A 13,976-nucleotide genomic window follows, 5' to 3' on the forward strand; every position below is an offset into this window, starting at 1 on the left:
CTAGTATAGCTTACTATGCAGACAAGGGGCGAAGGGTGAAGAAAACTATGAAGCTCCTCCAGAGGCTATTTTTATCCTTCCCCTATAGAAGTGAGCATGGTCAGACTGCACCTACGTCATGTAAGTCTCTCAATAGCTGATGATCAATAGATATTTGCTTATAAAAAAAATGGACATACACCACTTGTAGAGGCACTAATTACAATGCACCTACTTAAGCACTGAATAGTTTTTATTAATAGGACAAAAAACCTACAACAGAGCTATGAAAAAATGAATGCTACTGAAGCCCCATTATCAGCTATGCTGCCGGTCACAGGGAACTTGGGAGCCTGCTCCAGCACCCTGGGGTATCTACATCGTGTTACCTCTTGAGTTTTAAGCCCCCTCCCTCTGCCCAGTGCAGAAAGCCCAACTACCTCTAACACAGTAACTATCGATCTACTTGCCTGCTCTATGTTTTGTAACATGTTCTTCACTGTATTGGTCATTTCATTATGAATGGGATAATATTCCACATTCCACAGGAGGTACTAGTAGAGAAGGGAAATGATATTCAACATGTATGCGTTGTAAAAAAGATGGATTTGGGGCAAAATTACCTTCCCCCTCCCTTCTTCTCTTTCTGGCTGTGCACTTAGTATCTCCTTTTCATTTCGCTATACTTCAACCCAACTCCTTTGCCCTCAGATAAACTTTATGGTTGCTACAATAAATGTTGAAGGATTGAAAGTGTTAGTTAATCAATACAGGCAAGTTTGAGAATCACCAACGGTAACAGCTTCCTGCTCATTACTCACTAAAACATAATCTGTAAGCCAAAAGACTTGGCTTTGTTCCAGAAACCGTCTGAATTACCTTTATCTTTTGCTGGTGATGGTAGATCTGCCAGGCGATCTGTACATGAACCGCACACCACTTCCCGGGTTTCTGCAATGGAAAGCACAAGAATTTAGATTAATTTATATGTTAGCAATCTCCATCAGATAGAATGTTTCATTTCCCTTACTGTCAAACAGGCAGCTAAGCAATGAGAAAGGCTGATTACTAAAACAGCACAATAAATGATCAACATTTTTTTTCTGTATTGCAGCAGATGATGTTTAAATTAAGAAGGAAACAAACAGGAAGAATGTGGTATGTGGGATATCTTCCTCGTCTCATGGAGACCTGAGATCCCTGCCTTGTTCTTTCCTACTTGCACTCCCTCCTTTATAAACTGAAATAAATGGCAGCAAAGAACAGTATGCCATGCTTAAGAGAAAGCAACTAATAGTTAACAGTTCTGTTTCCAAAGAGCCCTGTTCATTCATCCCCGCTGCACTGCAAGCTAAGTCATGTGTGGTTATTATGGCTGCTTGCATTTGAGGAGGAAAGGGTATGGACAAACAATCACCAGGGATGAGTAGTGCCACAGCTGAACGAGTTACTGTTTTTCAGTTGAGCGGCGGTACTCACTGTAGGGTGTTTTTGTGGAACATCTGAAGCACAAATAAAACACATTGACCTCAGCCACCACGAATTTGATTGCTGGTGAATGTCTGTCCATGCTCACAGTCATTTATTTCTGTGACCTTTATTTCATACTGTGAACTATTAATGCACATAAATGGATGCAAAGTAAGGCTGGAATACAACCCAAACGTTATTAATCAGAAATAGCTAACAGCTCACTAAGACATTTCACTTTAAATAAAGGATGAGTGTGAAATTTTCTACTAGAAATGTTAAATTTCAAAAACACATGCACAATATTTGAAGTGTGTATATATATATGTATAGAAAATCCCCCACAAACCTTACTTACTCTTACTGGAGGCCTATAAGGGTCTGACACCTATGGAAAAAGCAGAAATGGAACAATTAGTCTTTCTAAAACTAGCCAAATATTGAAAGGTGGGGAACTTCCTTCCTCTGAACAAATAAAAGCATTTAGAAAGCAATGTTCCAGAGAAGTCCCCTGTGACATGGGAAACCTAAAAGGCTTAACGGAGACTTAAAACTTCTCTTTCATTCCTTGTACCAAACTCAGCAGAATTTTATGATAAACAAAGCAGCTTCATGCCAGCAACTGAACAGTGCCAGTGCTTTTCCAAGCTTTATAATGTTCTGAAATGGAGCGCATAAAACTGCTCTCCAAGCAATGCTTAGGGGAAAGACCTTGAAGGGGTTTCCTGCCCCATTTCCCTCTCACTTTGTTTAAAGAAGTCAATACATCCCTTTGTATTCACAACTGGCAGAGGCTACTGTTGTCTCACCAGAAAAAGAAATTTCTGTTCTGACTCCACGTTCAGAGTCTAGAAGGCCAATTTGCTCACCAGCTGCTCTTCTTTTTTATGAGCAATACCTGTGTTTACTGTAAATCCAGATAAGCTGAAAGAAGGGTTATATATTGTTGCCTACCCCTGGAGTCTTCTGCAGCAGTGTATGGTGGACTGTGCCTGGTCTACCTGCTACATCAATAGGGTTTGAAGTCTGAAAGACAAGAATAGAGCATGAATAATACTGTATCATACTAGGGGTACATTTAGCATCTCAATCTGATGTTAACGGCATTAATTAGTCCATGTTTGTACTGTGCTTTGAACACGCGTATTGCTACATTAGGGCTAAATGTTATCTCTTACTGACAGCCAACAGCATTTAACCACCATGTCATCTATTATTATTTAGCAGCAGTAACAGTATTACAGCAGCACCCTAAGCCCCACTGAAATCACAACCCCATTGTGCTATGCAGTATGCAAGTGGATGGGAAGAGACAGTCCCTGCCCCCCCAAGCTTATTCTTCAGACAAAACAGGCAGGCAGCAGGAGAGAAAAGGAGAGAGGTGGACTGACTCCCTCCATGTTTCAGGCAGCAACCAGTATTGCAGTCAGGAATAGAAAAACTCCATCGTCTTAGTCCCTTATTGCACCTATTGGACCACGGCCCCTCTTTGACTGGCGTTAGATAACACAATGGCTAAAATGGCAACAGCCCATCTATTTGCTTCGACATGGCAAAATGGGAAACTTTAGAAGGTGCTTGTGGGTCTTTTATAGCTTGCATTGTTTATCCCATCATTTTACAGCAAGAATTAAACACCTCATTGAATGAATCCCCATTCCTCCTCCTCCTCCGGATCCCACCTGTTGCCCTGTCCTAGACGATCCCCAAGAACTTGTTCGTCTTCTCACTCTGGCGTTCATCCATCTCCCACTCCCAGAGCAACTGCACCTGGTGCCTCCACACAGCTGAGTGCAGATGGGTTAAACCTCATTCCTCAAGAGATTACTGCACTCAGAGTTTAGGTCAAATTACAGTAGATTTCAAACAGTCAAACTGTATGAAGAATGAGTAAAATCATGGGTGTGGGAGGGAAGATAGGTTTTAATTTGTCTAAGGCCACCTAACTTCTGGACTCACTAAAAAGAGAATTCTCATGTGTGTGTGTGTAGGTAAGTCAATGAACTCCCCAGGCAGATCTGTGCTCTCAAGGCCTGTCTGACAGCTGAGGTATATATAAGGTGGCAAATAAGTTACAGCTATCATACAGGCAAGAGCTTTAAGATCACAACATGTTAATAGCATGGTGTCATCCTGTCCCTTTGTCCCCTGGAGAAAGATGTGAATGCTTCCTCTAGCAAAGTAAACTGAATACTTCTGACCTTTTCAAGTTCTTTGCTTGTGAGAAATGGCCTTCAGGAAACCCACTGAGAAGTTTACCGTCAGCCTGGATTTATGTGCAGTGGATTTACACACACAGCTGTAGGCAACTGACACGGGAAGGGGAAAAGCAAAACCAAGACCTCTGCTTTGGAAAGCAAGAAGTGCAGGAATCAGTGTGCCAAAACCAAATCATCAGGTCTGTAGTGATTATGAAGGCTTTAGTCAAACAGCTTGGGAGGGAGAGCATGGAAAAATGATGCTGTAACGACTACAGTGCCTTTGCCCAGCTGTTCAGCTCTGTCTCCTCTAGGAAACTGGAAAATAATGTGGCAAAGCAGCAGATCCATTTTTCAACCTATCCCTCTTTTCAGATGTTAGATTGCGTGTAAATACAGCATCGTCCAGAGATCAAGTGATGTTAGTGATTAACCATGGCACCAGAATGTGACCTTGTGCTGCTTAAACTCAAGCTAGCAAATGTTCTATGTATGTCATTAAAATGAATTAAAAGCTAGTTAAAATACAGCACTAAGAACTGTTTAAAAATGTAAAGGGTCGGTGCTCACTTCTTCTTTCTCACTTTGTAACTGCTTCTCTTTGGTCTAATGGTATTTTACAGCGAGATGGTATCTCTAAAGCGCTATAATGGAGATGAAAACCAAAAGAGCATGCTATTGGTGTATCAGAAGCTCCTCATTAACAGTAGCCTTATGGCAAAACTGAACCCTATCTTCACCCTAGCAAAATTTTGCCAATTCCACCTTATTTGTACAGTTCCTTTTCTTGGAATGTCAAGTTCACACCCTGACAACTTGGGGTCTGTAGGGACCCCCCGGCATGCCTTGCAAGAGTAGTGACAATGGCAGACACTGGCAGACAAACTCCATCAAGGGACAGCTACGTTCTGTCCCTCTTGCTCCCTCTGCTTAGATGCAACTTCTATGTCTGTAGTCACTACATACAGAACTCTTGTTGAAAAAAAAAAATGTTTTAGAGACTTTGCTATTTGTAATGTATCCAGAGAATAAAATAATGTAAGGGATTCAATGGTCACTGAGGAAATACTCCAGCTTCCATTAAAAAAATTAAGCAGGAAGGTTGTAAGAAGCTTTATCTGCAGCAGTTGCTAATTACTGACTTCCACTGACTCAGTGAGACTGCTGAGGGAAGCACACCCTGCTTGGTATGGTTAGGGAAATGACTTTCCAAATGCAAACAGAAACGGGCTGGCTACAGTGATGGTCCTTCAAGTCTTCTAACACAGTAGCAGAGGTCTGTGGAAATGTAGTTTAAGATAAATCTCTAAAATCACAGTATGTAAGGAAGCTTAACATGTCACCTGACAAATGGTGTAAATGCCCCATTTTCAAACAAATGCTATATAATACATCTTATTTGGAGGGATTTAAGCTTCCGTACATTTAAAAATATTAATAAAAACAGCAAGACTGGGAGGAAAAAAAACAAAAGAAATGCACACCAGAGAATTTGTCAAAAAGAGTGGTTATCATGGCAACATTTCCAAATGCCAATCAGTTCTAGTTGTAATGATATGTTACAGTTGCAGTGCACCTTTCAAACACACTATCTCAAAGAAGCTTGCAGGCATTAATCATTCCTTATAAAACCCACTGCAAGATAACTTTATAGATGAGGAAGCTGAGGAACAGAAGATTTAAGCGACTTGCCCAAGGTCAGACAGTGTCGGAGCTGGGAATAAAAATTCAGCTCCTTCAAACTGCTCTACACATTTCCAGCAGTCTCTCCCTATTGTTCCCACACTTGTACAGTCAATTTCTCTTTTTTTTTTTCTGGGAAAAAACAGTTTATCTTTTGCAATCTCAGACCATTATATTTATAAAATGATTTGAGACTCATTGGTCTACTATTAGCTGTAAATATTTCAATCAAATAATGCATTTGACTGTATGCTTCTCCTCCAGTTTCAGTTGACCTCCCAAGTGAACCACTATATCCTTTTCAAGGAATGATCTGTAGTGCCTGCTTTGTGCAGAGGATGCTCACAGATCTGTGGGGTGATCGCTTTCAACCCTGTGCTGCACTTCTGCTAGTTAAATCATGTGCTACAAAATCACCAGAGACGTGACTCTGAATACAGTTTCTCTCCCAGCAAAAGAACAAAGCCTTCATAAGAAGAAGTTTGTACCTTAGGTTGAAAGGCTCCCTGAAGTGACCCAAAGGGACCTGAATGTGGAAGCATGGGTGGCATTCCAGGCATTGCTGGAGGATAGGTTGGAAAGAACTACAAAAGAAAAAGAGATGCTTATGTCACAGGACAACTTGAACAATAATGGAGGAAGGTGCCAAGCCTGGCACATACAAAAATAGTACTGTGTTGAACAAGTGCCACAGTGAAAATACACGCTAAATTTGCTTTCAAAAATTTTAAGAGCAAAGCCAAAACTTGGAAAATGCACTCTTCTCATGAATTTTCTAGATAGTGCTGAACAAGTGTGCCTTTGAAATTTGTGGACTATTGCAGGAAGCACAGAGCATTCACCATTTTTGGAGGAATCAGAATAATTTGGGGTTTAATTTAACTGGCGGTTAACTTCGCATTTTTCTGCAGTAGCAAACAAACTGATTCTGTTTTGAAATGTGACCTGCTTTAATTTTCAAAGAAAAAAAAAAGAACTACAAGATGCTGCATTGCACACCAACCATAGGCAACATGCACACCACCTTGTAGTTGTGTACGTTGGGTTAAGTTTTGCTTAGGCCTCTCCTGAGCACATACAGCGGTTTTACACGTCCCAAAACATGTAGTTTTTGTGCTTTGGAGCAGTGGGAGCACCAGGAAGAAACCACTAGTCTGACTTACTCCTGTGACCTGAGCAAAATCTTGTGAAAGAGCCATGCACTCCAGGCTGCTGCACTGTGAGAAGCACCAGCTGCAAAGATACTGCAATGACCACGGATTTAGCAATTTCTGCGCATTCCCTGCCATCCCAGGCACAGCAATATAGAGCCGCAGCAGCAAAAACGCAGTAGACAAAGATTAAAAAAAAAAAAAAAAAAAGCCCAAAGAAAATTTTGTACCTTAACAAAAATAAATATCAAGATGGAAAAAGAGCTTTAGGAATGAATGAATCAAAACACTACTTATCAATCAAAAAACAAGCAAAAGAAGTGCAAGCAGAACCATTAACAAAGACACCACCTAGAAAGGTAAGCACTCACGTTGGAATGTCGAAAGTAAGGGTTGTCTAATTTGGGAGCGTACTTGTCAAACTGGAAAGAAAAGAGAAAAAAAAAAAAGGAAACAGGTGAGTTTGGCTTTGGCAGTAGCAGACACATCAGGATTTCAACACAGACAAATAATCGCGGCCTGTTTGTACAGCATTTAACAGAGCAGAACTGACTGGTGGTTCCACACTCGCTCATCAGGGAGCTGACTGCTTTCCCAAAGCTACCGGAGACAGAAAGGTGCTACCCCGGCTTGCGCTGGGGGCTGCTGAGTCTCACTGCAGAACCCTGTTTGGAGGCACTATGTGAAGAGAGCAGTCCTTGTACCTGCAGCGCAGCAAAACGCAGGGAAATTCAGCTCCGGGTCTAGGTCTGGGATCTGCCCCAGGATCACTGAACTAGATCACAGACTAGAAGGTAGGGAATGTTTTCCATTAGACCCTAACGTCTACTGTGGAGCAACCAATACCAATTCCCCATTTTCTGGGTTCCTCTAAGTGCCAAAATAATTTGGAAAAGGGCTTAATTACTTTAGATGCACAAATCTCTATATATTTCCCCCTCCCCTGAGAAAAGAGAGAGCACCCCAGAGAAAAGGTGGTTGTTAACCTTTTCCGTTCCAGCATGGGGTTTTAACACCTCCATGTGTGCAGTCTGAGCCCCGTATTTATTTTCATGACCATTTGTCCTGTACCACCTTGGAAGCAAAACCAAAGCATACATACATTGCATTTTTGAACAGTATGTACATTCTGCTGGGGAGGAGGGAGCGGGGAAGAAGGCAGGGAAGGGAGCTGTAGGACCCCATGAAAAGCTGCTTATTTGGCAAGTCAGCTGCTGTTTCACGCTCCTCTATGTGCAGGAGAGTAGATTTGTAATTTCATTAATTACAGTTATTACTGGAGCCATGTCCCCTCCAGTGTAAATACCATAAATTACCAAACACATGCAGCTGTAAATTTCAACACTCTTCTCTGGTGTTGGGATTAGCAGACCTGATCTAGTGGAATATAAGAAGATGTGAGTGAAATATAACAAAAGAGCCTTGCAAGCTGTTTTTGCTATGAAGGCTGACATCAACAGGCATGGGTGGGAGGGGAGGGAGCTGTTCGCAGGATTGGATATCAGGATTCTTAAATAACACAGGAGGTTTCTCAGAAAAGTTTCGAGATTGTTTTACACAGACCAAGAAAAGAAGGGAAGGTGTTTACACATGAGTACATTGAGCAAACACCTGAGGCTGGATTTTGGGTGGATAATATTACTTTTAATTGTCCTGCTGCTAAGCAGATTACAACCCAAGAATGTCATCGGGCAGTCAGCAGTGGGAAAGAAAAGTGAGAAACATTATGCTCCTTGAGTTCTTGGTAGTTCTTCCCAAAAGCTGCTTTCGCTGTTACTCCTAGCTTTTGCTAGCCTTAGCAGACGAGGGTTGTTTCTACATTTTGGACACAGTGTGAAACTGAGAGGGGGGGAAAAAAGCTGAATCTCGTTCTTTCAATCTCACAAAGTAATTGCTAGAAATGGGGAGAGAGTGCATTTTAAAGTACTGACAAAATCCATTTGTAGCAGATCTCTAACAATTTTGTAACAGCTGCAGCAAAGTCCCATTGTGTTAGAAGCAAATTCAATGGCAAAACACTAACACTTATTACATGGCCAGTAGGATCTCTCCTGTAAGAACCAGCCACACACAAGCTAGTGCTTGTTGATGTAATCAAATAATAAATGCCAAAATTGATATAGATTAGGGAATTCGGAAGAAGAGGGACAAAACTCGTATCAGATGAGATGCTGCGCTGCGGTGAGAGCTCTGGGTAAGCAAGTGGAATCTGCCCTGCCACAAACAGTTGTGGGGACTGTGTTTGTACTGGAGGCCACTGATTTTGTGGCGTCCTTCTTGGTGTGTTTTGGTGTGTCATGGCACAAGGCTCTGGGAAAGGGGGAATAGAAATACACAGGAGGACACGGAGTAAGGGAAACTAAAAGGACTCTGGACTTGTCTCATGGGTGCAGTATCTGCTCATGGGTAGCAGTGTGGGGGACCTGGAGGCTCGGTGTGGAGGCTCTGGATGGCAAGGGGGTCCCTTTGGGAGTGCTGGGCCTGTCTCTCCAGGCTTCCAGGCTGGAAGGGCAGGGACAGCACGCCTGGCTGAAATGAAGAGGACTGGGTTTTGTTTGACAAGAGTGGGTTAGGCTTTTTGACCAGAGATGCTCTACTTATCCTCACATTTTGGGCTGGGGTACGCACCATGGGAGGTGCAGAGGGCGGCATGAGCGGCGTCTGGGGCAAGCTGGATGGAAAAGGAGTGAATGTGTGCTGGTGGGTGTGTTGGTGCTGATGCGTGTGTTGGTGCTGGTGAAACTCCGCTCTCAGCAGCGGCACCGGGCCAAGTGAGGCAGCGGCCCGGTCCGAACTCTGAACCAAAAACCGGTTGTTCAGCTCTTGCCTGAGCAGTTCGTGATCTAGAGGAGAGAGAGAGAGAAAAAAAAAAGACACAGAGGCCCGTGGGCCTGTGAGTACCACAAAGACGGAGGAGAAAGAGTCAATATTCACCTGGCATTCCCTGTTTCTGCAGGTCATGCTGTGGTGGTTTTCTACGTGAGGACTCATTGGTGGAGGTAAGAGAGATGCCTGTGACAAAGTACCAATCAGAATCCCCGAATGAGGCTGGCAATACATGATTGGTTGGTTGAATGATATCAACAGGCTGGTATCTAAAGACAAGAGAGAACACCATGAGTCATCACAGCAGAAAACATCATCGGGGGGCGTCAGCAAGCATCCGCCCCCGGCCCCCCGCCCGCGGCCCCGCTACCCCCGCGCAGCTCCGACGGGCTACTCCTCCTCCCCGGCACCTGATGGCCGCGGCACCGAGTTCTCTCCGGGAACGGACCTCGGAGGTCTGCTCTCGCGGCACGGTGGCCGGACCTTCCCACACCAGCAAGATGCTGGGGAGCACCCTCGAGGACAATGGCTCGCTTTAAAATGAGTAATACTGACCTGTTTCCTTTGGAGGTTTGAAATTCAGAAGCACAGACGTACACTGAAAATGGATGGTGGGCCTAACGTGTGTGTTTAACATGTATGTGCTTAAGAGGTAAAATTTTGACAAGATGTACAACTCAATGAGATAACCATGGATTTGGATGGCTGGAAACTACCTGCTCAGATGGCCATTTCTCAACAAGTCTCTGTGCCATCCTCCCCCTTCTCAGCCCCAGGACATGCTCACAGTGATCAGGAACATCCTTCCTACAGATTGAGGCCTTCTTTGCAATAAGCTTTTTTTAGATCTTAAATATATTAAGCAGTACTTTCCTCAAATTTCTAACAGGCTGTAATTGTTGTTTTTTGTTCTTGCCTTCATTTCTCCTATGAGAAAATATGGAGAAATCAGTGGATAAGAGGAGAAACACTGAACTGGCTCAAAATGTTCTACTATATGACATCTTGCCTCTTCTCCACACCTTCCTCTGGAAGAACAACTTGCCCTGAATTTGAATGTGATTTAGGGCCATGGAGGACACCAGCACTTTAGAAATGACATGACTGAAGACAGTAAGGACAAATGTCCACTTCCCCAAAATGTCTGCTGGTATCAATGAAATTCAATTGTGATTTTGCCTAAGGACTTCAAGAAGGAATCAGCACCCAACATGTTATATATTTTCTAAGCTGAGAGCAACCTGTGTCACCAGCTGTGGGTGATATATACCCAGTCCTGACTGACCTGCTTGCTTCTGAATCTATATGAACCCACTTCTTTCACTGTAACACCCCTTTTAAAGTACAGCACTGAATATAAAGGGGAAAAAGAATACATGTGCTTTTCGTGTTCTGCAGGCATTTCTTTTACTTAAGATTTTCTAAAGTAACATTAGAAATGTCTAAATCAATCACTTTCTGAAGTGACATGGTTAAGATCTTTAAAAACAGACACATTGTGATGGGGAACTTCAAGGTCTCTACTACCACTCAGAAGCCTATATCCTAGTGAAACTCACTTCTGAAAGCGAATTTTGGGTGCCTGAGTCATTTGCTTTTCAGTAATAAATGTACCTGATAAGAGTAAGTACTGTGTACTGCTACAATCGTTGTAATACAAAAGCGGAAAGTATATGCTTGTGATACTGAAGCTCAAGCACTGGAGCAAAAGTCTAATGGCTTCTCTTTGGAGCAAGCAAACGAGAAAAAAACCCTAGGCTGAAAGCACTTAGGTCCAAAACCTAACCTCTTTAGAGAATGAGCATGATTTCATATGTGTGTGTGTTTACGCATTTAAATCTGGCATGACTTAAAGAAACTGAATACTTATGTTAGCATCAAGATAATCCACTTTTCTGGAGGGAGACATAAAAGGCAAGTTGGCAGTTGTAAGTGCTCTGATATCCAATTTCTTTAAGAGACTTGAAGTCAGACTGATAGATTTGCAGCTGGCTCCAGCCCATAGTCCTGTACGACAACTTTGGCCTTTGTCAGGAAAAGAAAAGGCCCAGAGATGTTTGGAGAAGTGGTGTGGCACTTGGAGGTGTGGCTGCTTCATAGTAAGGATGGAACTGCCGAGTGAGGGGCTCTGGGCAATGTTAGGATCAGAACTAAGTTCTTGTGCCTGATTGTGACACCTTGTCCCACAGGTCTGCCCATGTAATAACACAATTAGGAGCAGAGTAACCGAGCAGCTCTTTGAAAGCACAAACACTACTGCTGTGTGTGCACACAAGATGTGGACATGGCAGAAAAAGGTAAATCCTGCTAATGTTGCTAGCTACCCTGAAGTTCAGAAGAGAAGACACAAAGACTGCTGTTTCCTCTGTGTATCCTACATCAGGGCAAGCCTTGGTGCTCTTGAGTGGAAGGCAGCAGCCCACACAAGGGTTGATCCTAAGTTACTTGTGTAAGCTTTAGCTTTCAGAGGGAAGAAATGACACCAGAAGTGCATCCTTGTTATTCGGAGACCTGAATTTGTACTGTCAGTGAATGCAGGAGCTCTGCTTCTCTTCTTGCTAACAGCAACAAGTGGGCCAAAGTAAATTTAAAGGAAGAGCATATTCTCCTCCGAAGATGGGGTGGTGGTGGGAAAATGACAAAAAGGAGACTTCAAAGGGCCATACCCTCTCTGATGGCTTTTCTAAGCTGGTGCTTTTACTGAGAGCACACAAGCACTTGAGCGGCACAGCAAGGACTATGCTGCTAGTGGCAGTTGGATTCCAGCTCTTCAGGGCTGTTCAGCAATATTGTTTGCTTTTAAGAAACTTTTATGTGAATGACAACAGAAGCTCCTGGCTCTGCAGCGCTCTGTATTGATTTTATGATGTGCCAGTTTGCAGGTATTTCATAGAATGCAGACAAGAGGCATTTCACTGTCTGCAGGGTTAGACGCCCAGACCTTTCCCTCCACTAACTTAGGCTTCTCCTGCTTAAATTGCAGGAGAAATCCTTTTAGTAGGAGCAAGACTGTTACCATTTCCTGGCAAGCTGCTGAATGTGAATAGGTCACTTGATCTTGCACCTCCTGAAGTTAATGGTGAAAACATACTTGCTTTCAGTGACTGCAATATCATGCTTTTAGTGAGCACATTGCTATTTCCTTTCGCAATACTTTCAAAGTCTCCATCACAGTAGTCCTTTGCCTTAAACAGGGGAAGCAATGAATAGGTCTCCCACAGTGCTGCCAACATCTTCCCAGCCATGTGGTTGAAATTCTAGATGGTGCCAGGGCCCGTGAAAGCTGGCAGCTTTGGCCTATGTGGTCCTGCTTCTGGCTAGGAACCCACAGCACTTTTGTCTATCATCATTCTGAGAGCTCGCTTTGGATCAATTCACATTTTTCTTTCCTTTAAAGAAGCAGTTATAAATAATGGGACATTATTTAGCTCTTGGAAGAAAAAAAGTGGATGCAAGGCCATCAGATTTTTCCACAGCAAATCTGCCCTCTCCTTGTTCCTTTAACTGGCTTCACAGGAAACAGAGGGTGCGTTTTCTGCAAAACGCTTGTCCTGTTTAATCCCTGCTGAGTTAGTTGTGGAGTCAAATGCCAGATCAAAAGGAGGCCCCAGCAAGTAAAAGTTGCAGGGAAGTATCCAGCTGCCAGGGTCTCTTCCAGGGACAGCTGTAGGCTAATGAATAAGCTATAAACAGGGCATTTAGGGCAGAAGTGACAATAAAATGGGGGCCTGGGTGAACAAAGGAAACTTTTTAAAAGGATGCAAAGATAGTGAGAGCTGAACAGCAGAGCTTGTCAGCTGAGCTGTCTCTGCCTCAGACAGAAAGGCCAAGGAGCCGCAGGCACACAGAGAGGTTGTGCTGCCGCAGGCAGAGGATCCTGCTCTGCCAGCAGGATGTGCTGCCTGTTGAAGGATCAGAGCTGGGAATAGGTGTTCAGTTAGAACAACTTTCTGGGATGATTACAAACATTTTTTTCAAGTCAATTCTAACAGCAGCAGCTTTCATTAGAGTGGTGAGTAAGAAGCAGAGAATGGCAAACTGTACATCAGACCTTCATTAATCTAAAAAATGCCTGATGACTGTGGAATGCCATACTGGACAACTCATGCCCTGAAAAAAGGATTTTTTGGGAAAAATTTGTTTCGAAGACTTCTTACAGTGCTGCCTCTACAACTTCTCATCTGGTAAAGCACGCCCAGGTCTCCTACCTGTTTCACGAGCACTCTCACAGTCCCAGCACACACCGCCTGCGGAGGGGTCTGCGTCACTTTATTTTATCTGCCCACCAGCCAGCCCATCTCTCAACACCCTCCAGTGCATGCATGCCAGATCAGCCCTGGAAGAAGAAGGGAACCTACCCGCAGGGTGACCTGGTATCACGAGGCTGTTGGTAGGTAACGCTGGTGGAGGTGGCAGCGTGGGTGGGGTGGCGAACATGGCCGGATGGTGCTGGTGTTGGGCCTGCGATCTGAGAGAGAAGTGCGAGGTAGCAAGATTAGAGATGGAGAGGGGCAGAGCCGGGCCGGAGGAATGGTGCGGAGGAATCTGGGGAGAGAGGGGAAGGTGTTTCGGGAGGCTGATGCTTGTTGCACTGCTAGCACTGCTGCTCCGGCTGCAGAGAGAAAAAAGATAGGGGGAAGAAGGGGGAGAGAGACACGGAAAGGAAAGG

The 13,976-nt window shown here is 43.8% G+C and overlaps 1 protein-coding gene across 9 annotated transcripts in view; it reads right to left on the bottom strand.

The window, feature by feature from the left end:
• Window positions 1-13,976, bottom strand: part of FBRSL1 (fibrosin like 1) — a 399,022-nt gene that overhangs the window by 12,151 nt on the left and 372,895 nt on the right. For 5 of the 9 annotated variants that reach the window (XM_026859707.1, XM_026859706.1, XM_026859701.1 and 2 more), the window contains 7 exons: window positions 13,666-13,919; window positions 9,089-9,324; window positions 6,853-6,903; window positions 5,819-5,914; window positions 2,404-2,475; window positions 1,799-1,837; window positions 859-930 (listed from right to left, as the gene is read on the bottom strand). In XM_026859707.1, the coding sequence (XP_026715508.1) occupies window positions 859-930; window positions 1,799-1,837; window positions 2,404-2,475; window positions 5,819-5,914; window positions 6,853-6,903; window positions 9,089-9,324; window positions 13,666-13,919 (820 nt within the window). Of the gene's footprint in view, window positions 1-858; window positions 931-1,798; window positions 1,838-2,403; window positions 2,476-5,818; window positions 5,915-6,852; window positions 6,904-9,088; window positions 9,325-9,415; window positions 9,577-13,665; window positions 13,920-13,976 lie in introns of all 9 variants that reach the window. The other 4 variants (XM_026859700.1, XM_026859699.1, XM_026859698.1 and 1 more) reach the window with 4 other exon arrangements.

The sequence above is a fragment of the Athene cunicularia genome, assembly GCF_003259725.1.
Source record: "Athene cunicularia isolate RWA chromosome 15 unlocalized genomic scaffold, athCun1 chr15_part1, whole genome shotgun sequence".
In the NCBI taxonomy this organism is placed as follows: domain Eukaryota; kingdom Metazoa; phylum Chordata; class Aves; order Strigiformes; family Strigidae; genus Athene; species Athene cunicularia.